Source organism: Epinephelus fuscoguttatus, linkage group LG4 (assembly GCF_011397635.1).
Source record: "Epinephelus fuscoguttatus linkage group LG4, E.fuscoguttatus.final_Chr_v1".
Classification (NCBI taxonomy): domain Eukaryota; kingdom Metazoa; phylum Chordata; class Actinopteri; order Perciformes; family Serranidae; genus Epinephelus; species Epinephelus fuscoguttatus.
Genome location: NC_064755.1, coordinates 18,570,902 through 18,595,795, shown reverse-complemented (window position 1 = coordinate 18,595,795; position 24,894 = coordinate 18,570,902). Strand labels below are relative to the sequence as shown.

The window sequence follows — 24,894 nt, the reverse complement described above, 5'->3', positions numbered from 1 at the left end:
TAACAACAATATACTCCAACATAGTATAACAATAATATACTCCAACACAGTATAACAACAATATACTCCAACATAGTATACAACAATATACTCCAACATAGTATACCAACAATATACTCCAACGTAGTGTAACAGCAATATACTCCAACATAGTATACCAACAATATACTCCAACATAGTATAACAACAATATACTCCAATATAGTATACAACAATATACTCCAACATAGTATAACAACAATATACTCCAACATAGTATAACAATAATATACTCCAACACAGTATAACAACAATATACTCCAACATAGTATACCAACAATATACTCCAACATAGTATACAACAATATACTCCAACATAGTATAACAACAATATACTCCAACATAGTATAACAACAATATACTCCAACATAGTATACCAACAATATACTCCAACGTAGTGTAACAGCAATATACTCCAACATAGTATACCAACAATATACTCCAACATAGTATAACAACAATATACTCCAATATAGTGTAACAACAATATACTCCAACATAGTATACCACAATATACTCCAACACAGTATAACAACAATATACTCCAACATAGTATACCAACAATATACTCCAACATAGTACAACAACAATATACTCCAACATAGTATATGCCAATATACTCCAACATAGTATACCAACAATATACTCCAACATAGTATAACAACAATATACTCCAACATAGTATATGCCAATATACTCCAACATAGTATACCAACAATATACTCCAACATAGTATAACAACAATATACTCCAACATAGTATACCAACAATATACTCCAACATAGTATAACAACAGGGCGGCATGGTGGTGTGGTGGTTAGCACTCTCGCCTCACAGCAAGAGGTTTGCCGGTTCGATCCCGGGCGTGGGAGCCCTTCTGTATTGGAGTTTGCATGTTCTCCCCGTGTCAGCGTGGGTTCTCTCTGGGCACTCCAGCTTCCTCCCACAGTCCAAAGACATGCAGATTGGGGACTAGGTTAATTGATAACTCTAAATTGTCCGTAGGTGTGAATGTGAGCGTGAATGGTTGTTTGTCTCTATGTGTCAGCCCTGCGATAGTCTGGCGACCTGTCCAGGGTGTACCCTGCCTCTCGCCCGATGTCAGCTGGGATAGGCTCCAGCTGAGCTCTACAGTATATGTTCTGCTCCTGTTTGGGATTGCTGTTACTGACAAACAGTATTACACTACACAGGTAAGTTGTGCAAAGGAAGTAATCACTATTGTGCAACAATATTCTTTGCATGCCATGTAGTCATCGACAATTGCGTTTGGCGGGTTCTCCCACCAATAAGAACTGATAATTGGAAAGCTTTCCAGCCTTCATAAATTACAAGAGCCTTTTCTCTTTATCCCTCACTTCCCCTTCTGTATATTGCAAGAGACAAAAGAGAGGTTTGCATCATCCCCACAGAGGATCAGAGGGGTCGTGCCGTCTCATTTATGTGAGGATCTATACATGGTTTCCACAACCTGCTGCAGTAAAAGGGCAGCAGTAGAGGGATGATGTAAGAAGTGATGATTTCAATGTGTCAGCTGTACTCTGGGAGTTGGCAACGTCTACTAAGTGAATATCAACTAACTGTGAACCTGTGAGCTCTGGTTATGAATTCACAAACACTTAAAGGTCAAACGTTTCATATTTGTACCATAGTACAATGGATCCCTAAGTAATGAATACTGCCTCATCGAGAATGTGTCTGTGTGATGATTAAATAGAGCTTTATTTTGAAATATCAAAAGAAAAGAAGTAGCATGTTCTCTTATGTTTAATCTCTGTGCAACCTTATGTTTGAATGGTCAGTTAGTAATGATAGTATGGACATGAGAAAACTGTTCAGTGTAGCACCTTTTTTTATTTTCACATCACTGCTCTTCACAATTGGAGCCTCGTAAGAAAGAGAAATATATAGTGCGACCCAGTCAGTCACTTTACTGGTTAACCACATAGTCACTTAAGGCTTAAAAGTCTACACCTCTTGGCAGCAGGTACAACTCCTGCGTCCTGCTCTTAAGTGTAATGAAGTGGCCTATACCAGCTGAACCCAGCTTCAGCACTGCAGCATGAAAGTGTTCCCAGATCTGCCCGGAACTCCTCATTACCGCCCTATAGTTTTGTTTACGAGCTAAACTGCTCTCCGCATAGTGTCAAACCTCAGCCAAAAGGCCATGTTTCACATTCCAGCCCATTATGCCACAGCTGCACTGCGTCAACTAGAAATGCCCCGAACGAGCTCGGGGCACATGCTTTCTGCTGAATGCGTTTATTTCTGGTGTGTTTGTGCGTATCTGTGCATCTGTGTTCAAGACATAAATATGTGCTTTGTTTGTATGTGAGCCTTCTTTGGTGTTTGTTTCCTTATCTGCCCGATTATGATACTGCCCAGCTCTAAACTTGACGCGTACACCCACAATACTGTTAACACTGCATGACCTCCTCTGCTTTTGTATTCATGAGATCGTCCTCTGTTTATTTGCCCGTAGATTGATATAGCTTTTTAAAGAGAGCCACTGCCTTTATTATTTTTCTATCTTTAGAGAACAGAGATAATAACTTGTTCTTCCATTTTGACTGGGTTGATGAATATCGCTGCAATGCAATATCCCTCCACCTGTTTAATTTCTTTATGGAGTCAGATTGTAATAATCTTTCTTGTTGTCCTCCTGTCTCTCTCTTCCTGTGTCATCCTATCTGTTTATCAATCAGAGAGCCAGCTGCTCCCAGGGAATAACTTCACCACCGAGTGCAACATCCCTGGAAATTTTATGTGCGGAGATGGGAAGTGTGTCCCAGGTGGGTGGCAGTGCGACGGATTGCCTGACTGCTTTGACAAGAGCGACGAGAAAGGCTGTCGTAAGTCCAGTTTAGACTCCATTATCAAATCCTTTTCTCTTTTTTTTCTCCAGCCCTTAGCTGTGCTTTAAAGCAATGAAGCCAGATAGCCTATTTAGAGTCACGTCATGTCTTCTCAACTCCTGAACTCCTCTCGCTATCTAACATTCTCCCATCCCTACACAAAGAGCCATAAGGGCCATTTAAGCCTAATTCTCTGCCAACTTAAATGAACTTCCTTCCTCAATCCTTGCCTCTCCCCCCACAAGCGTGCACCCCTCCTCCTCCCCACCAGACCCACGGCCTCAGTTTAGCACCAGGGCACAACTTAATACCATCAAAGCAAAGGCCGATTACGTCTGCGTGTAGAAATAGTAGCGCATGCATAATTCTACTGTAAGGCTACAGTAATAGTTCAGTTTTGATCCTCACTTTTAGTCGGCTTTGATCTTTCTGCTGCTCCTCCTCTTCCCCCTCCCATCTCAGCCAGAGCTCCACACAAAGATGGGATTGCTGATGAAGATTGACTTTGAGGCCTGGCCACACTGAATGGAAACCCCCATCTCCCCATATATTCATCTCTCTAACCGTCTCACACTCCCATTTTCACTCCTCCTCGCCTATCTCATCTGATGATTTTTGGCTTTTGGCTTGTAATTTGCTTCACAGAGACTTGTTTCCAATTAGAAAAGCATAACCCTCTTGTTGCAGAGATTTTTATTTTATTTTTTTCACAAAGCTAATTCCCTGCCAAAAAAATCACATATGGTTTTTTTTCTCTATTCTGTCACCCCTCTCATTTTCTTCTTTTCTCCTCCTGTCCTCCTCCAGCAGTCACTTCTCTCACTGTTCTCTCTTGTTGGCAGCTCAGGGAACAGGCAGACTACTCTTGACAAAGTTGTGTCCCATGGCATGCCAGCACACACATCCGGACACACACACAGCACGCATAGCCAAACTTTGCAGTCATCAATCTTCCGGGCCACTTTAAATTATATATGTGTATGTATATATATGTATATATATATGTATATATATATATATATATTGTAGAACATTTCTAGTGGTGTCCTAGACAATATTCTTTAGTAAACCTTCACTTCTCCCGGTAACTGTAACTTAAAGAAAGTCTTACACTACTAAGATGGATAGGTATTGTGCCCCAGATTCTCATCACTCAATGGCCTTAAACTGTCAGCAACTGTCAGACTGAGAAACATAATATTCCAGTACATTTGGACTAATTGCATCAGGATCAAAATACATTAAGTGTTCCTGTTTAATCAAATCACGCAGTTCGTGTGTCAGTTTGCTACACCCTCAATCAAATCCAACTCGAGTACTTCTCACTTTGAACCCACAGACGAGCAAAACTTTTTGTCTGCTGCTGACACTACATGCTATACCGCTAAAGATAAAAAGCAAGTTATCATAAAGCATCACACTCAGCCTTGCCTCTTCGCTTGTCAGAGGACTATTTGTGTTTGTTGTCGACGTCTACATTATCTGCTCTGGCATAAGTGGGCCTTATTATCCTCAAATAGATGGCTAGTTGTCAGTCGATATCTCCGGCGACTGTTTCACAAAAATCCCCAGACAGACCTCTGGCTCCATTAGGGGCTCTACAGGGACAGACAGACAGGCGGAGGGAGGGGGGATGACAAGGGAGTCAGGGAAAGAGAGGAGGTAGAGAGGAGGACTCATTATGGTGGCTACAGCAGGAGTTCTGTCTGGATGTCTATTATCTGAGGAGAACACAATGCCTGGAAGCTTTGAGACTGCAGTACTGTATTCTCTGCAAGCAGAATCATAATTAGACACCCCCCTCTAAGAAAACACACGCACTCACAGTTAAATATATATATATTTAACAGAGGGAGATGGTAAATTTACCAACTTGAAAGACAGTTTGTTGACTTAGTTTATTCTCCTTCTGTCATTGGGCTCCATGAACTGTGTGTTTCAATGCAGACTTCTCAGAAAATAGTAAAAAAAATACTTTCATTTAGTGGGATATTGCTATTAAACCGACTTCTTTTTTTTCACCTTTATATAACCAAGTTGGAAATCAGACAGTGTATCTGATGGTGTCTGGCCACTGTCCTTTGCAATCAGTCATTACCATGGAGGCAGAGCAGTGTTGACCATCACAGGATATTGAATTTCCTCTTCTCTGTAATATGAGCAGGTGGCCTCTGTCAGGAGGTTTGCAGCTTTTCTTTGACCACTTTTTTACCTTAATTAGTTAATTTTTAAGTAGCACAAACACAGCACACATTTATTTCTTTATTTCTGATGTTATTTTTACGGGGAGAGTGCTCATCAATAAACATTTCTGTAAATGTGCCAGTGTTAGCTAAGGGCTAATTTTTAATTTAATTCAGTTTTCAACTGTTGTCCCTACATACTATATAGCAGTGGTTCCCACCTGGTCCAGATTTCTCCTTATTCATTATTCTCCTTATTCTCCTTATTCAGTCATTAGTTCAAGGTCCACACAGTTAAATACATTCAGCTTCATACTTGGGTTTGGCCATGTTCTGAAGCTAGTTTGCTGTCTTTGTCATGTAGCTGTCCGTTAGTCACTCACTTTACAGCAGGAAATGGCACTTTAAAATAAAAGCTTGTGCCAGGAATTCACTGTACTTCAAAAATGAAGTGTATTTTTAGGAACTTGACATGTTCGCAAGTCACTTGAGGTCCTTTTAGAATGGACCCGCGACCCACCAGTTGCGTGCTATATAGTATATATGTAAATATATGTAGGCATTCTGGCCTGGGTACGCCTTGGGTTCCCCCAGGAGGAGCTGGAAAGCGTTGCTGGGGAGAGGGACGTCTGGGGGGCTTTGCTTGGCCTGCTGCCCCCGCAACCTGGCCCTAGATAAGTGGATGAAAATGGATGGATGGATGCATATATGTAACATTGTGTGTGAACCATAGACTGTGTAACAAAGATGGACAACGTGATAGCTACTCAAACAAAGATGGACAATGTGATAGCTACTCAAAGTGAAGCCAAAGCATCTCGATCACGCCCTAGTGGCTGGCTGCAGTAAAAGGTCATTAATCCCGACCCTCCATGTTAGCAAATGGGACGTGGGACACGTCAAATTTTTCACAAAGATGGTTCCTGTCACTTTAGGTAGTTCTAAACCGATGGTATTTGTTCAAGTGTTAGCTCCAAATGACATCACCAGTGCAGCATGACAGTGGCCATGTCAGGGATAGGCTACTATGGCTTATTTTTTTGTATAGTGGGAGGAAGTGGAGACACAATGTCCATTTTATATACAGTCTATGATGTGAACCTATAAAATCCTCTGCCACATCTTTTGGTCCAGATCCAGTCTCTATTTTTAGCATGTACATTTGCACCAGAAGACAGCTGTAGTTAGAGAGTAGATCCCCTGTAAGCCCATGCTGTTTAGCCAGCAGATTGTGCTGATGTGGGTGTCTCTGATCCAAGGAATACTTACGCAGAGCCCGAGGTAAAGGTCATACTGTATGTGGTGACATCTCCCTGGAGTCTCATTATTGAGAATTTTGTTTTTTGAATCCACGTAGCTAACGGGGAATCACCAAGGAGAACAAATCAATTTGGATTTGCAAATTACTTGCTGGAACACGGAGATATCAATTTTGTGTTGAATCTGTTTGAAATCTATAAAACTTGAACAGTTTTGCAAAGCACACTCGCTCGCACGCACTGGGATATATTGGTCCAATCAGTACAGTGCATCCCAAGACCAAACCGCCCACACATGAACTCAAGATGACACCGTCTGGCAGATTTTCATCTTTCACCAGCAGAAATAAACTTCTTTCTGCTTTTTGTGTTGACCTGAGTGTATTTTTATTCCAGTGCTATCGCAGGGTGAAGAGGGTCAGGATAGAATCATGCAAACCTGGCCTGCATTTGCTCTCCTTTATTTATTTACTCATTGTAGATGTGTCCCAGTCTGCTATGCCTCATAGGCCAGGAATTGTCCCTCTATTGGTCAGGGGAATGTTTATTCACCTAGAAAAGACAGCCTTCTCCTTTCCTCCCAAGCCCCACTGCTCCTCTCTTGTTTGTTTGTTCTTCCGGTCCCCTCCAGCACAAGGGTCAACTTGAGTCATGTAAATAGTTTTTGCTGGCTCTTGAATAACAGTCTGTGCTGAGAGAAGAGACGCAATATCTCCAGCTTGAGTCTTATTGCATTAAAGATGCAGCTTATTGTATTACTGTCCTGCTGCGCAAGGCCAGGACCCCCCTACAGATCGTTTTAATCAAGTCCGATTCTTTTTTTTTTTTTAGTGTAACCTCTGCTTTGCACCGCATAACTGAATTTTCGATAAAAACATATCAGTCGTTCTTATAGTGTCTCCAGGATTGAGCATCTGCCTTACGTGGATGTGCTTGTATGTATATGTGTTGGCAGGTCTGAGGGTTTTTCAAGCAATGATTCAGAGACAGGCTGCTGACTAATTCCTCACACAAAGAGGTCAAAAGTACCACCCTGCTCTCTGGTGTCCATAACGACAGCCTGGGAGAGTGTTAGACAAAATGGATCCTGACAGAGGAGAGAAGGAGGAGAGCTGACTGAGCTTACTGGGCCTCAGAGCCAGGATTAGCCTCTTTGCCCTTGTCTGGGCAGGGCATGAGCAGGCGAGAGTGGAGAGATGCGTAGTGGGGCCGAAAGGGTGAGTGGACATGATGTATAAAGCAAGAAGTGGGGAATCAAAGACGAGGGGAACAGTTGGGAGAGGGAGAAAATACAGAGAAGCACATTTCACAGAAATGACTGTTCTGAACTAGCGGTCCTGCAGGCGGAGGCCATGGCCTCTCAGCGAGGAGGAAAACATGTATTCAGAATTCTGCACTTAGAAACTTCTCTGTAAGTTCAACTTTACCTCTGCGTTTAGCTAGGAGGACCGTCAGCAAGCCAGTAGCTCTTAAAAAACAACAATAAGAGCACAGCACAGAAGGGTTGCTCATCCTTCTGTATTCTGCTCATGCAAAAATAGTTTGCATGTCTTTAATCAAGGCTAATGTGCCTGTCTTGCCACTTGCTCAATATGTAAATGACATTGCCTGTAATCATGGCTTTCAAGTTACAAGCAGGATGTTGCTGGCTGAGCCTCCCTTTTCTGTACAATGTTTTAAAGTGGTGTATTGTTGGTGCTGCTGTTGCAAAGATAACCAGATTGCTTTCCATTTTCCGCAGAGCCTAGCACAGTTTCCACACTTACTTTGGTTGTTCCACTGTCTTCCATTTCCACTAGTAACTGCAAAAAAGTTACTCTGATACTCTTTGGTGACTGTGGATAGCTGTCGATAACAAACAAAAGTGCTATCCTCTTTTTGTTTTGGTTGCTAAATGGTTGATGCACTTCCTTTGTGCCATAAATCAGGCCTTCATTTTCCAGGGAGATCATATCCAGTGGCAGAAAGAATTGCATAGTGAAACCATGACTTATAGGGAACCAGTCTAACTGCAGATAGTGTCATTATTCTATAGACATTACTTTGTGCAATCAACATTTTCTTCATAAGAATACGTTAAAGCCCCCTTAAAGTGCAGTGCTTCCCAACCTAGTGGTTGAGACCCCCAGGCTGTTCTCATGCTCTCCACATAACCCACATAATAATGAGCCAGTAATTCATGTATTGCTGGTGATCACGTGACCAATGCGGGAGTAAAGAAAGAGGTACTATAAAGACTGAAAGTCTGTGTTATGGGGTAGGTTGGGGCGATGGATGGGTCAAACAACACAAGACTTACACCAAGGAGACCGGTGTTTGGAACCATGAAGACCAAGTGAACATTGAGCTATTTTAAGGTGTCTCTTTTCCTAAACCTAACTAAAGTAACTTTACTTGACTAAGCCTAACATAAGTAGTTTTATATTAAGTACATAACTTTAGGTTGAATTTGAATCTGCTATTATGTCTGGAACTTCCTGTCTATGACAGGCTGGGGATGCACCCTCATTGAGGACTTGGCTCAGATTAATCTGATCCCATTTGTTTTGGCGGTGGTGACTGCATACCTTTGCTGATGTCGACCCCAGCAGGATTTGAACCCTGGACCTTCCCCGTGGAAGAAGAGTGCTCTAACCACTACACTAGGGAGGCCCCATATAACTTTAGGTTAAGTAAATAGCATAATTCATGGGGTGCTAATTGGTTACATACCATATGAACCATTGTATGAGCATTTTTGCAGGATTTTATACAAACAGTTGTATGAGGACACACTGAGACCTCTCTGTGGGGTCACAAGATAAATCTGATGAGTCACCCAGTAATAAATATTATGGGGTAGATAAAAAACTTTTCCCCTGACTTCAGTTCTCTTTTTCTTATGAAATAGTGGATCATTTTAGCCATTCAGGCTCTAAAGCGAGACTGTGAAACTTAAAAAAAAAAAAGAAATAACAGAATCTTCCACATCAAATGAGACGTTTAATTCATAAGCAATAAAATGAGCCATTGCTCAATTCAGTACACTCTGGAGTTTTTTACTGCAACAGCCATTTTTGGTCTGATATAACCAGCAGCTAATGGTAGCCAGTGTTAGCACACTCTAGACGACCATGGGCCTTCCTCACAGAAGGCATTTTGACATATCACAGTAGGATTGATACATGTGTAAATAATAAAATGAATGATGACTTGATTCCATTTAGGTGCTTTGGTTTCAGGATCCGTGTATCCTGCATGCTTGCTCACTGTCACAGGGGCACTTGAACAGAACAGAGCCATCATTAGTGTTATTAGTAACACCTGTGCTTTCCCTGCAAGTCAGAATGTCTGCTGTGAGAAATGCCTATTGCTGTGTAACTGACACTGCAGAGTCAGTTCGCTGACTTCATGACTTCTGCGTACTTGAGCTACACATTTCAGCAACTACCATCATTCTTTAATTGACACTTGTGGCCACAGTAGTGCTGCTCAGCAAAAGTTACACAGTCTGGCTTTCAACAAAACTCTTTATGAGGGGATATTCACCAAACATGGACATATTCTGTCACTTGTGCCACTAAGCAAACTTAATTTACTTTCTAAGATACGCTGCAACCTGGCGTATTTGTACATTATATGGAATGCACTGTACTAGGGTTCAGCAATACATTGATATCATGTCAGTGTTCTGATATGAGATTGGATATCGCAATATCATAAGTGTTGTCCTCTGCTGATTTTAAAGCTGTGTTAAAGTGATGCAGTTTTCTGAACTTACCAGACTTGCCTATTAGTCATTATATCCACATTACTGATGATTATTTGTCAGAAATCTCATTGTGTAGATATTTTGTGAAAGCACTAATAGTCAACTTTATAGGTTTTTATTTATTTTTTATTCATTTAACAGGGACAATACACAGTTACTTAGCCATAAGCTAATTTCCATCTGTAGTCCCTGGGCAGGAAACAGAAAATAATTTCCCTAATAAAAGACACTACTATATAAAAAGCACAATCACAAAATAGAAGATATGTAACTGGTAGACTCTAGTGTTGTCCGCGTTGTGTAGATATAAAGAGGCCCAGAGCGTGGATATCTTCAGAGGTGATCTCCATTTATGCCTGACAAGTGCCAAACAAAAATCCATCGTCAAACACAACCATACAAACTCCAGCCCCTCCCCTCCCCCAGAGCACAACAGCAAAAGGGTGCCATGTTACATTCAATTAAGCACAATGAAACACAGAAAACATACCTAAAAACAAGTGGCTAAACAAAAATCTTCTGTCATACAAACTCCAGCCCGTGCACAAATTAAGCGACACAAGATTATGTTAGCATAAAATGAAGTTATAAACATATCTCAACAGTGCTAAAACACAGAAATTACCACAAGAGCAATGTCGTTTACCTCTCCCACAGAGCACAACAGCAAAAGGGGAGCGATAAGGCAGGAGACACTCCTTTATAGGTGGGGTACCCTGAAAGGTGAACGTAGGGGTACAAAAACTGGGTATCAGACGTTCCACGTATTGAGCACAGAGGCCTAAGCATGACAGGTAGTAACAACTGAAACAAATTTTGTCTCACTATAACACACAATAGCAAGACAACACAACATCAGGGTAATGCAACTTTAACAACAGCAGCAACAATACAGCTACAACATTAAGATATAACAAGATTTCCTAATGTTAGATCAAGTTTTTGAGTTCATGTGTGATGGGTTCATGATTGGGTTGACTGTAACCATAATTTCATGTTAAATTTTAAACCAACAAAGCTGTTGCACCGTTTTATCTTATGTGGTACTCAGTTCCAATAGTTTGTAGCTCTAACAAAGAAGACTGATCTACCAAACTCAGTAGACCTGTGCTGTACTGCACAGTCACCTCTGTTGGTCATCCTAGATGTCCTCCCATTGTCTGAGCGCAGCTGTATGAACTGTTTTAACGGAGGAGCAGCCAGGTCACTAATCACTTTCAGTAATCACTGATCAATATTGAGGTATTTGGTAAAAGAATATTGTGATTTTTGATTTTCCCCATATTGCCTGCCCAGCTCTACACTGTCCAGCGACTCTTACTCCTGTCCTGCTTCATTCAGTCACTGGCAGCCGCACAGGAAGGACAGCATGCTGGAGGCCCAAACACGGGGGCTGATGTTTTGTCAGTTAGTTTAAAAGTCTATTAATACTTCACAACAAAGAGGGATAAAGCCATTTGATGTTTTCATTACCCGATGCACTGTTTATTGATCCTGTTAGCTCTTCACAACATTCGGAAGCAAAATGAATTCAGTTCATTGGATTACTGGAATATTATCACATTATTGCTTTCTGCAGTCATAACACAGCCAAAGCCTGGAGCAACATCAATGGTGCTTTTTGTTTTTCTGTGTACTGACCTCCACAAAATGCCCACGAGATATTGAGTTCAAAAGGAGCTGCTAAATGCTTATCAACAACAAAGTTCTCCTAGACAGCAGGGGTGGAAATAGCTAAAAGGACTCCTGAGACAGATCGGTTGTGATTTAGATATCGAGGCTTACAACGCTGCCAATTCCTCAAACCCACCATGTGTAGGGAAGGGGTTGCTAAGATTAGGAGTGTGCGTTTATGCGATAAGAACATTGACCAATGCACTGACTCGAACACAAAAGAGCCATATACCGCTGACAGATATGTTTTTGTTCTTTGGCTGTCTACTATTCATGCTCAGCTTCATTGTGCATAGGTGTTCTTTGCCCCAGATTGTGTTTGTATTTATGTCTTTGTGTGGGTGTGTACTGTTAGGAGGACACGGTGGAAGAAGAAGCAGGTGGGATTGGAGGTGTTTGGAGGCTTGGAGCATGTCTCAGTGTGTGTGTGTGTGTGTGTGTGTGTGTGTTGTAGCCCAAGAGAGCGAAAAGAAAAGGGAGGAGGAAAAAATGAAGAGAAAATGAAGCACTAATAGCAGGAAAAGTTAGGAAAGCATAGGGAGGTTTAATGGGACCGAGTCTGGTGCATCCCATGTGCTTAATGGCTGACTGATCAATGAGTTGCTGTAATTAATACCAAGTAACAGGGATGAAATATTGATTAGGGTCTTACATACAGTCTCTTACTCTGATTCTGTCTCCTGCTGTCTTTTTTCCTCTTCCAGTTTTCTCTTTTTAGATTGAATGCTATCCTTCTGCGATCGATAGTCACAAATTAGGCAAAAATGATTGCTCGGAAATCTTCAAAGGAATACGAAATGCGGCCCTGTCGTATTACAATACAACGTCAGGCGCTACCAGCTCAAACAAGGCAATTTTTGCAGCACGTTGCTTTCTATGATGAATATTGCAGCGGGGCTATTATCTGACAGATCACTCGCTGCTCTCTCACCATATGCCCTTGCTTCCCTCCCCTTTTATCGGGAGGTGTTGAAATATTGCTGATATTTTTGCACTTGCGCCCGCCTTATGGTATACGAGCCGCACTTGCTTCCTCATCAAGCACGAAGTTGGATGGCTCTGCAGAACTCCAGTGGCCCGTAAATGCTTGGCCCTTGAGATGAAGGCAGTTCTGTAATGTAGCGATGCCTCTTCCTGCACATGGATGGTTATTGTATTGTACAGCTAGCAAGGTGAGCTTAGACAGTGAAACGCACGGAATGATTATTTTGATCCCGGAGCCCTCTAGACTGAAACTACCCTTGGCCTCCTTGCTTACATCCTGACTCCATTACCTATTGATTTCCTCCCCTAAGAAATGCCCAACAAGGTCAGAGAAACCTTTGAAGTCCTCAGCTGTTTTGCAGGCCTCTTTTCTCTCCCACTCACTCCACTCGTGCTGTTTTTTTATTTATTTATTTATTTTTCTTGTTAGTCTCTTTCCTCCAGTCTCTCTCCTCACTCTGTCAATCATGCATGCCCATCACGACCAAGCCTACCTGTGCCGAACAAGTTATTCAGTTCTCTGGGGAAGTGAGGAGCGGGAGAAAAGGGGAGAAGTGTGGAGAGGGGCAGAGAGGTGCATATTGGGGGGAAGAGCAAAACACACTTTCTGCAGCAGGAGTTGTGCTGTCAGATTCAGCCTGACATAAATGCCGAAGCCGCGGGGTAGATAAAGACGGCGGAAGAAGAGACAAACGGTAGTATTCTGTTTCATCTTCATTTTAGATTATGAAATGATTTACTCTTGAACCCAAAATATGCCACTGTGCTCCGCTCCCTGGCCTAGATTTGAACTTTATTTTACTTTAGAAAGAAACATTTGATTTTTGTTGTTGTTATTTTAAATCTGTGAAAATAAAACAAATGAGGTATGAATGTTTGGAGAAAGTACAGTTCAGTATCCTTAATTAGAAATGTTTTTGCGGAAGAAATTTCAGGCAGGTGTCATAACAGGTACCTCAGTTTAGTGTGTGTGTTTATGTGTGTGTGTGTGTGTGTGTGTGTAATTGTGCAGGAGATGCTAAAACAGAGAGAGAGAGAGAGAGAGAGGCATGTGTGTGTATGTGTGTGTGTGTGTGTGTATTCGTGCCTTTGTTTGTGTGTCCTCCAACTGTGCGTTCCGGTGTGATCCAACCATGTTTTTCTGCTAGTGATAGTCTTACCTCAAGGAATCGAGCTCGACTGCTAACCTCATTCGTTTTCATTTGTGCTGCTCAGCTGAACACTGGAACTAAGTTTGGAAGCCGCCCAACACCCTGCCTGCTTTTCGTAAACAACTTCTACAAAGGCTCAGAGAAGAGAAGGAGAATTTGGCACGGAACTAACGCAGTTCAAACCTAGAAACACAGCGATGACAGGAGGGATGAAAACTGGATAAGATGTATGGTTATCGGCTGCGGAGGAAGACAGAGGTGCGGAAATGAATCAGCACTACCTGAATTTCAAGTCCCAGACCTGAAATAAAGCAGGACGTCCTCACAGGATTATCAAAGGAAACATAATAAGTTTGTGTTTTTTAACGTTGTCTTCCACCCCCAACTTGCTCCTTCTAATTAATTTTTCCTCCTCTTGCTCCGAAAAACTGCTCAGCTAAAGCTATAAAGGGCCACACATCCCCAGAATACAGCTAAGCACATTAGCTCTATCCTTCCAACCAGTGCTGTCTCTCCCACCCACGACTCTCCCTTCATGAGCTCGCCCTTCATGTGACTTTTGAGCTAATTTAGAACACAAACACTGGGTCAGATGAATCCTGCCAGCAGTAGAAGTGGTAATGAGGATTCGGATGAGGGAGGGGAGTGAATGAGGGATCTCAGAGCAATAACAGGGCTGTCCTTCGAGCCAAGCCTGCCAAGCAAATGAACAAAAGCATGTCAGGATCCATGTCCATGCTGAGAAGAAGAAAGTTGCATCCTCCAAAAAAGAAACTATGTTTTTATCCACAAGACCAGAACATGTTTGCTTTATTTCTCACAATAGGCATGAATCAAAAGGAGCAGAAGCAAAGTCCAAGACATGTAAAATAAATGGAGTGTAATATTATGTTATTGCCTTTGTTTGTGGCCTAATGAATTTCAATAAACCCCCGCCCCCTTTCTACAGAAGCATATTTTTGTGTCTTTTCTTTTATGTGTTGCTCCAGCTCCAAGCCATGTTTTCCTCCCTGGACTCTAATGAATGTGATATACCATACGAAATGAGCTTTGGGTGGTTAGGGCCTCTGCTGTCCAGGTAAACAAAGGTTTCCCAGACTATAGACACAGAGATCGGGCGCTATCCCAGCTTCCTCCCATGTTCAGCGGATTACATTTCATCCTGGAGACGGGCGCTCCAAACCCTCGTGGTTGTTAGGCCCAGCAACCCCCCCCCCCCCGCTACACATAATCGCGGCAGCTTGAAAGAGCTCATAAATCAGCCTACCACAATATATTGTAGAGGGAAAAATGTGCGCCCCTGGCATTTGAGACGGCACAATGCCAACCTATGAGCAGGCCAATTCCACCCTTTGTATTCAGTCGAGAGAGAAAAAACAGAAAGACTGTTTGGTGGCTTGCTTTGAGATGTCTAGCATGCCCACTCACTCTCCCCCTCCCTGTGTGTATGTTTGAGTGTGTGGGTTGTTCCATCCTTTTGTTGTTCTGTAATGTTTAAAATGTTTGTAATGCTGTTCCCTCACTGGCATTAACTTCTAGTCTCCTTTAACTAGTATCACAATAATGTCTAAGGCGTAATTTGGTAGCTTTTCCCATTCTCTGTCTCCAATAAGTACGATTACAGCAGGAGCAGCTCTCACACAAAGCCAAATTTACAAGTTTAAGCTTGTATTATAATGCAAATTTCTGGAAAGGAATAATCCATGAGCAGTTTAACAATGGCCAGAGTGGAGAAACAGAGGTCTCAGCGACGATGCTGTATTTCACACAGCTGTGGCCCATTATTATAAACTGTAAATTCCAACGGCTGGAGCACACTGTCTTTTAAATGTCTTTTTTTGCTGCCGTCAGACTTTAAAATTCTAACTTCATGGCAATCGAGCTAAAGCGAGGTCCTTTGTTTTCTGATGTCTTTGCCTGCATCTACCTGCAATCTTGTTTTTCTCCTTCTGCCAGGGAAGATCAATGTGTTTGAGTTAAAACTAGGGGCTAGTGCTAAACGGAGGATGCCAGGCATTGATGTTCTGCAGGCTCGTCACTCAGTCTCAGTCAGGCCTGTCCTGGGAGATAAGACCCGTGGCCTGCTTAGGCTGATCAATGGCAGAATCCATACAAACACTCTCCCACACGATTTGCTCCCTTTGTCTTTGTCATTAACTTGTTTTCTTCCCCTATCAGTACTTTGTGCTCAGGATCTTAGCCTTTACTTGTCATACTTGAGAGAACGCAAAGATAAGCATTATAGAACAAAATGAGCTGAGAACTAATTGGTCTCTGTAACAAAGCAGCTGACTGTTTAAATCCTGTACAATGCTTAATGGTTAAAGGGTTTGTAATTTCAAGAACATACAGTTGTGTCTGTTATGTTTCTACCATAAAAACATTAGGAAAACTTTGCCAGCCTTAGTCGTGGGTCCCTCTCTTCCTAAGTGCAACAGCCAAGGTTCCTTATGTCATAAAACATCATGTTGAGCATTAAGAATTGCTGCATCATCTCTACATCATCCACAGACTAATCCATTGTTTTTCTTTCCACCACTCCCCCCCTCTCCTCCCATCTGTCCTTAGCTAAGGTCAAGTCAAAGTGCGCCCCTACATTCTTCGCCTGTGCTAATGGTGTCCACTGCATCATCGGACGCTTCCGCTGCAACGGCTTCAGTGACTGTCCCGACGGGAGTGACGAGGAGAACTGCAGTGAGTCTCACACGACAGCCATTTCCAATAATAGCAATCTGTCTCATGTCATGTGCACCAGAAGGCATGGTCTGTTTAATGATGTACTGCCCTCCCCCCAGAAGTCATGACAGTTTAAACTGCAGCTACTGTACTGCTCCTGCAGCCAGTGGTGGGAAAGTATTAAAGGTCCAGTGTGTACAGTTTAGGGGGATTTAGTGGCATCTAGTGATGAGGATTGGTTGCAACCGGCTGAAACTTCTTGCATTTAGGATTCTTTCAGTGTTCATTGTTCATGAGATTTTTACTGGGAGCTGAATTATTGGCAGAGGTCACTCCCTTTCTAAAACACACAGACCTGCTAATATGTGCTCACCTTTTTTCTGATCCAGGCGTTCAGGAGGTTTTTACTGTGTGCCGAATTGTTTGCAAAGGTCTTCTCCTCTCCAAAACAAACAGACTCCAGTGATTTAAAGTGGTAAAACCAATGAATGAAGCAGTGTCAGATTACAAATCAGTGTTTCCCCGACACTGTTTGGCATGTCGGAGATAGGCCATTAGCCTAGCACCTGCTAATCTGTGCTCACTTTTTTTTCTCTGATAACCTAAGATTCATCCGTTCAGGAGGTTTTACCGTGAGCTGAATTATCTGCAGAGGTCTCTTCCTCTCCAAAACAAACAGACCCAGTGATTTAAACACTGAATAAGGCAGTTTGACTTTTTAAAAAATATGTGTTTTTCCAACACTCTTGTCACGGTGGGGCTTCTTACAGTGGTCGATGCAAAAATGTGAATAGCCCTGTCTTGAGCCAGTGTGCATCACGGCGATCTCCATAGAGGTGGTCCCGCTCCCTATGCAGACATAAACAGATCATTCTAAGATAACGAAGACTAAACAATTCTTTTTTTCAGGTTATACACTAAAGACAACATACTTATTATGTTATATTTCTGCCAATATATCCCCTTAAATCATACACACTGGACGTTTACAAGTGTACTCATTGTGTGGTACCACTACTACTGCTATAATTGTAGGCTCCTCTGTGGCTCTGGAGGAGGTTTATCAACTGTGAGAAAGCAACTGTAATGATGTCATGGTGATGCAATCAGGATTATCTCAGCTTGGGGCCTGGAGACTGTAAATGAATAACAGAGAGCTTGAATTACAAACATGGGGTGTGGAGTTTGAAAAATGTTTTCGTTAACCAGGCAAGGAGAGGTTAAACATTAAGATACTATTGGTTGCATTGTGGGGAGTGAACGATGAAGTGCTTTTGAAGCTTGGCCTACACAAATAAAAGTAAGATATCCCGACCTCTGTTGTTTCAATTGTGACATAATTTTGAGTCCCACAACAACTGCATTACTAAACAGCTAGAGTGCCTGTTTAATATGCTTCATCGGTGCATTCCAGAAAAATATTTGCATATAGTTTGAATGGGCCAGTGTGAAATAATGGAAAAATGGCACTCTGTGACTCATTTAATTTAGGAGCAGCAGAGGTAGTTAGAAAAATAGAGATATCCAATTAAGATAACAATCGCCACACCTCTGCACATCTTACCCATCTCTCTGGTTTCTCATCTTCCCTCCCTCTCCGATCTACAATGTTCATTGTGTTACACCATGAAGACAAAGAACATGAAGACCCTACTTACAAATTGAACTGACATCCCAGTCTCCATCTTTGCAGGTTGGGTGGTTAATTTTTAAAAGCAAAGAGCTTAGTATTTTTCCAGAGGCACAGCGCACATATAATCATGTAACTGTTGCCGTTTTTAGATTTGCTTCTGAACAGTGTGCTCTGAGATTGTCAGTTGATTTTTTTTCTTTCTTTTATTTTGTTCGGCTTCAGTTTTTTTTTATTGCCAGAATTATATTGCTCAGACTTTCTAAAGTGTGAAGCAGGTATTCTTTATGTCCCTCCTTTCAGGGGAAAATGAAGGAGAGTGTCATTCTATAAAGAATGCAATTTCTGCACTGAAGCTGTCCCCTCCGCTCACTATCAAATCCCGCATATAGAGCCGATAGTAATAGTGGTGACAATGAATGAATGGCGATGTAGAAAATTCTATTACCCTTTCAAAAAATTTGAGTCATCTTTATTTGTTTGCATTGCTTGTAGCTCCTGACTCTGCACCCTAGGGTCCAGCTGTGCCTTTTAGACAGGTGAATACACATGCCGTATTGAAATGAAGGAGAGGAACGGCGGGATCCAGGTGCAGTCTGCATTATCAGGCATATTATTTGTCCTCACATGACCCCCTCCCTGCTTTTCCCAGTGGGAAGCATGCATCAAGCCGATCACTCACCATTGTCAGAGGCAGTGTTCCTCGCCCGCAGGGCACCACGCTCACAAATCTAATCTAGCCATTTAAATGGAGCTTTGCTCCACGCTCCCAGCACATACTGCGTCACCACTGTGTAATTGTCTGGATCTTCTCACAAGATAATTCTGCCTCATTTTGTAGAAGCTAGAACAAAGACCAAACCAGAACTTGTGCTAATAGGAAGTGATAGTGCTGGGCAGGATTTTGAATGTTTCTTACATGTTTTTTTCCGGTTTGATTTTTATCAGACTCCTCACATCAAATGTTTCTCTGCTTTAACCCCCACTGTTTTTAATGTTTAATTTCTTCAATGAAAATCCCCATGACACTGTAATACCCATGTTTTCCTCTTTAATTTTTATCAAATCAGTGTTGATGATTGTATGGGATTAACACAGAACGACTTCTAACAAACTGCACACACTACCACAACAGAATATTAATTCAACTGGCTTTTAAATGAGTTCATCATGCTCTGAAATGTGTTGCTCCGTCACGCGCTCAGTTGCTTCTGTTTCTCAAGTTACTTTAAAACCTCTCATAGTTACCCTATTTGAACTTACACTTCACCTTTGACCTCCACCCCAGCAGGCAACCCACTGGTGTGCTCAGAGGCTCGCTTCAAGTGTCGAAACGGCCACTGCGTAGACCGCAGCTTCCTGTGTAACGGCCAGGACAACTGTCAGGACAACAGCGACGAGGAGCTCTGCCTAACTACAGCAGGTAAGTCATTAAGTCAAATGTATGACATTGTGTGTTTAGAAAAGACAGATGAAGCACAACGTCTCTTCAGGCACTGAGAATCAGACACAGGTTGCAGATTTGTAGCAGAGCAGAGACACTCCTCATCCCTCTGATTAACCTTTAACTCACACATTTCATACTGTTTTTATTGAGGGTTTGATTGTTATACTGACACATTTCATCAAAATTCAAAGCAGAAAAAGCAACAGGAAGAAACTTTAATGACTCCTTAGAGCATGTTGAACTGCTGCAGCAGCAAATTGTGAAAGGATACAGCAAATTCAATCACAGCTACATCCAGAACATGTAAAGTGGGACCTTTTTGATTAACAGGATGTGCTTAATAGAGGTAAAAATAGCAGTGGGACTGAAATGGATCAATGCCAAATATTGGCAGTGTGAGAGTGGTAAAATTCATCAAAAAATAGTGATGTATGCAGCAAGTAGCAAATTAGGAAGTTACAAGAATAGAAAATACCTTATACCTTACAGACAGCATGTAAAATGATATGCTGTGACACTATGTTTAAACACTAATAAGTGAAATATAAATTCACTCTACAGACATAGACATTTTGTGCACAGAACTGAAAGATTTGGATTTAAATCACAGGCTGTCTACTTTATAACTCCAGATGGACCATATGTACTATAAAAGCTGACAGTATGTGTATTGATGTCTATGTTCATTATCTCCTGAACTACACTTTTTGCAGGATATTATACAAAAATGATGTCTAAGATATGCACCAGTAACAGGTTGACTGTAGGAAGCATGTGTGATTTGCTTAAGCTGATGAGATGGTATAGTTGATAACTTGCAGAAAGAAAAATGTGCAGAATGTGGAGATTTTGAGAGTTTTGAAGATAGTGTCATAAACACTATACACGGCACACCAGGAGCATTAACTGTGATGCAGACAGTCTAAAATAGCTGCAGAGACACCAATTATGCCGGTTGAGCTGGATCTGTTTTCTCTCACAGTTAAAAGGGGGGGGTCGTGAAATAATAGTCTCTATCTTCGTTCACTTTCTTCGCTTCATTCCGTGTTCATCCACAACAATACAAGCGTCAGCATTTTAAAGATGAGACTGGGTGGTAACCATTGTCATGTTCGTCTGTTGTGGTTATAATTGTTGAAAATCTGGCAGCGAAGTTTGCAGCAGATTTCAGAACATGTGAAAGCTTGTAGATACAGTATTTACAGGTTTTCTATTAAACTGGATCAACAGGATGATAGAGGAGTTCTGACACTCAATATGTCACGTCATCTGATATTTCTGAAAACATCACTTAGGAAATGTATTCTGCAGTCGGCTCATAAAGATACAGAAAAGCCACTGACAGATTCAGCTTTATGCCAAAGAAGACATGAGCTGCTGCAGACATCCCTCACTACAACACAATTCACGCCATAGCATCATTATGGTAATGCTGTGAAATCTAATAACACTGATGACATTGTTTTGACTTTGCGTTGCAGCACAAATAGCAGTGGCAACATCCCTGACAGTGAGTCTGATGTCTTCTGGTATATCTTAGTCACTGGCAGGTACCACTTGCATTTGGCGTGCCATTCTTATTCCACTGGCAGCTTCACTTCTCACAGGCAGCTGTTGCCACCATGGCACAACAGTCGGCTTCTGTCAACACTTCAGCCGCACTTCCACTGGCAAGCCGACATGATTTCTGTCAGCAGTCCAAGCCTGATGTGCATATAACCCCAGGCAATCAAATGTGGACCACTGTCAGTGTTTTCTTCTGCTAAAAAAAAAAATCCTGTGTATCCTTATCCCTCTGTCTAGGTGCTGCTGTCAAATTGATTTACTCGCAAGTAGGAAAAAATGTCTGTCAGAAATAACAAAACAGGCCAAGTGCAGAGTACAAAAAAGGCAGCATCTATAGCCCACAAGACAGTAATGTTAGCAATACTGAGAAGTCAGCAGAAACTTGATCGAAACTCAAGAGGCAAAACGTGTCTCCGCTGCAGCCGCACATTAGACTTCACAATATGAGCACAGTAAATCTCGGTGAAACTTTTCAACACCATTTATTCTCTAAAATAAAATAAAACTCTTTATCTCTTTCCTCGGCTGTGAAAAATGGCTCCGATGTGACACTATTGACGAACTGCAGATCACATAATCGTCGCAGGAGATAATTATTCTGGTTGCTGTGATTTAGTCCACTAATGCATTACCGCACAAATCTACATTTGTTAGGCTAACATTCATCAGGGATATTTTTTTATTTTGCCTAAGTAGTGAAGCTGATTTAGTCAAATTCTTTCTGTTTTTCACCTGTACGTGTTCCATCCATCATCACACGTCCTTCTCAGATTCGGCGACTCAATGCAGAGGCACAGAATGCTGAATAGATCTGTATAGTGATGCAGAAATATTGATTGATATCTGTGTCCACTGCACTCCCATTTCCTTGTTGACAAGTGAACAATACCAGCTCCAGTGCTGGCAGAACAGAGCTGCGTTATGGTGTCTGAGGGATCAGATCTCACCACGCAGTCTTCACAACAAATGCTGGGTTCTGTATGAACAGCTCGCTGCTTGTAAAATACCTCATATTAGATGAATTTGAAAAATGTTTTCTAATGTACAATTAAAAATCAAAGTAGACATAACATTTGGTAATTACTTTGCAGAAAACATTCTCAATCTATTACAACTCATACATATTGTATCATAAAATGTTTATGCACCTCAGCAGGGGCTCAGTGAAGATCTAAGGGGTGCTTTATGACACATAATATTGCCAGTCCTGACTACAATTATTATACTCCATTTCCTATGAAAAGGAAGTGTTCTGCCTAGCAGCGTTTTTATTAAAAGGCCTGCCTCGGTTGACTGAGAGGCTTCTCCGACTGCCTCCATCTCTAAAATGTTGTCAGGTGTCAGGAGTTATATCTTTTTCTTATCATAAAAATAAAAACACCAGATTTTTCAACTATCCCGCAGAGAAGGGGGTGTGTTTTCAGTTCCACAGTGTGTTTGGTGCTGTTGTTGTATTCCCAAAGACTCCCTGTCAGCACTGATTTTATAGTATTTGTATGTTTGGAGTGCAAATGACCCAAATGTTTTCCCGCTTATTTCGCTGCTGAAAACTTGTGTAGCGCCGCATAAAGTACAAGCGTCAAGAAATTGTGAGATCCGTGTTGTCGTGACCTTCAGAACACATCAAGTGAAGAGAAGCTCAGTTTTTTTTCTTTTGTTTTTTTTTTTTTTTTATTATCATCAGACTCTGTGCTTTCGAGGAAGTGAAGGCATCGCTGTGGTTTGACTCTCTGCATTTCTTTCCTGTATGCACACACACACACACACACACACACACACACACACACACACACACACACACACATGTACTCACCTTACATTCTGCTCTGACTTTGCCTCTCTCTATAATAAGCACAGACCTGCAGGTGACAGATAAGGCGTACAATATCCGCTCTAAGCCACCTGAGCACAGCATCTCCTTCCTCACTTTCTCCCCTGTACCTCCTCCTCTGTTCAACTCCTCTTCCTCCTTTCCCATAATTGCTTGCCTCAGTGTCTCCACATTTGGTTCCCTTGATTTGAACAGTCTAGTGAGAGATCAGCACGCAGCCTGTCAGTGGACGGATCTTCGTGGCATATACAGACCAGCTTTTGGTTATCCTGCCTTAAAGGTGTGAGATAATTAGATCCACAGAAGCAGCATCAGCCTCCAAGCTTTTTTTTATGCCTCCAGTGTTTTTATTTCCCATCAGAGTGATTTTAAACAATTTGGCACAGTTAGACACAAACAGCAGCACAGAGCCGCTTTTACTGTTTATCGTTTTATTTGATGGGTAATTGATTTTTGAAATAGCAGAGAGGTGGCAAAGTGGCAAACAGTGCAGTGTAACAATACACAATCTTCCATAAATGCATTGGTGCAATCATCGCGCGGTGAGATAGAAGGAGTGGGATGGGGGAGCCTGTAACGGATAACAGAGATAAAGAAATGGAAAGCACACTACATAAACATAAAGTGAACCAGAAAGGGAGTTGCGAGGAGCAATGAATAGCAATGGGCAGGAAGATGGAGGCAAGCAAAGAGAGACAGGTGATTTGGTAGAGAAAGGCGGGGATTTGGATAGAACTGAGTGAGGGGTAGCGATAAGCCGGGGAGGATGAGAGCAGCATCCATCTCGAGTCGAGCCCCGAGGCCGAGCAGTGTAACTCTGGAAACAGAAATGACATGAAAGCTAGTTTTGCAAAGCTGAGCTCCTCATTGCTCTCCCCGGTCTGCCGGGCTGCTCATAGCAGGGGATAGAGAGTGCAGTGACGGAGCGCATGTTTGCCCCTGCAACGAATTGTTGTTGAAACACCGCCGCAGGGCTCACAGGACTTGGACAGATGCTGGGGGAGCCCTCGCTGAGAACAAGAGAGCCACTCTGCATATCCAAGGAAGCATGAGGGCGTGAGCACACCAAATCTCACACACACACACACACAAACAGAGTCACAGTGCATCTGACAGTGATTGCTCTGCATATTTAATTGCAAAAAAAATAACTCCAACCTCCAGAAGAAACTTACTGAAGGTCACGGCTCCAATGAGTTTAAAGACTACAAGTACAAAAGTGATGAGCACAGAAGTTGATGCTTTTTAAAAAGTGGCTGAGAATCCCCTTAGAGTCGTTTAAGAAAAGTAATTGATTTAAAATGCACACATCAGCGTCTCTCATTACGCATTAATTAACACGAGTAGACAAAGAGTATCAGATGGCGTGGTGACTGTGGGAGAGTGTGATAGTGATTAATTCTCACATCTCCTCCATCTCAAAGAAGCTTCATCTTGGCCTTTTTTTCATAGCTGAAGTTGTTCTGAGAGAAAAAAGTAACAGAGTGAGGGGAAGTGTGAGTGATGTGAAGGTAGGAACAGAGGGCCGGACGATGGTTTAAGGGCATCAAAATCTCCCAATTGCTTTGAGTGTTTTGGAAGATAAGGTACACTTTGTGTAGTCACAGGCATCAAAGGCATTTGTTTTGGTCGTGTGTGTGTTTGTGTGTCGCAATATGCATGATACTTTCAGCGGACAACATATGCCCACATTTTGTTATGTTGCTGTACATAAAGCGAAGCCGCGACAATAAAGCTCTCCGATCTTGCATTAAGTTTCACGATGCACTGTAGCTTTTCAACATCACATGAGGAAGATTTATGCTCTCACTGCAGCAGACTATTTATTTTAATATCAGTGCAATAATT

General features: G+C 42.0%; 1 protein-coding gene across 1 annotated transcript in view; it reads left to right on the top strand.

Annotated features, from left to right (window-relative positions):
* Nucleotides 1-24,894, top strand: part of ldlrad3 (low density lipoprotein receptor class A domain containing 3) — a 90,105-nt gene that overhangs the window by 34,238 nt on the left and 30,973 nt on the right. Inside the window, exons 2-4 of the mRNA XM_049574565.1 lie at nucleotides 2,745-2,891; nucleotides 16,465-16,590; nucleotides 19,491-19,625. Of these exons, the coding sequence (XP_049430522.1) occupies nucleotides 2,745-2,891; nucleotides 16,465-16,590; nucleotides 19,491-19,625 (408 nt within the window). The remainder of the gene's footprint in view (nucleotides 1-2,744; nucleotides 2,892-16,464; nucleotides 16,591-19,490; nucleotides 19,626-24,894) is intronic.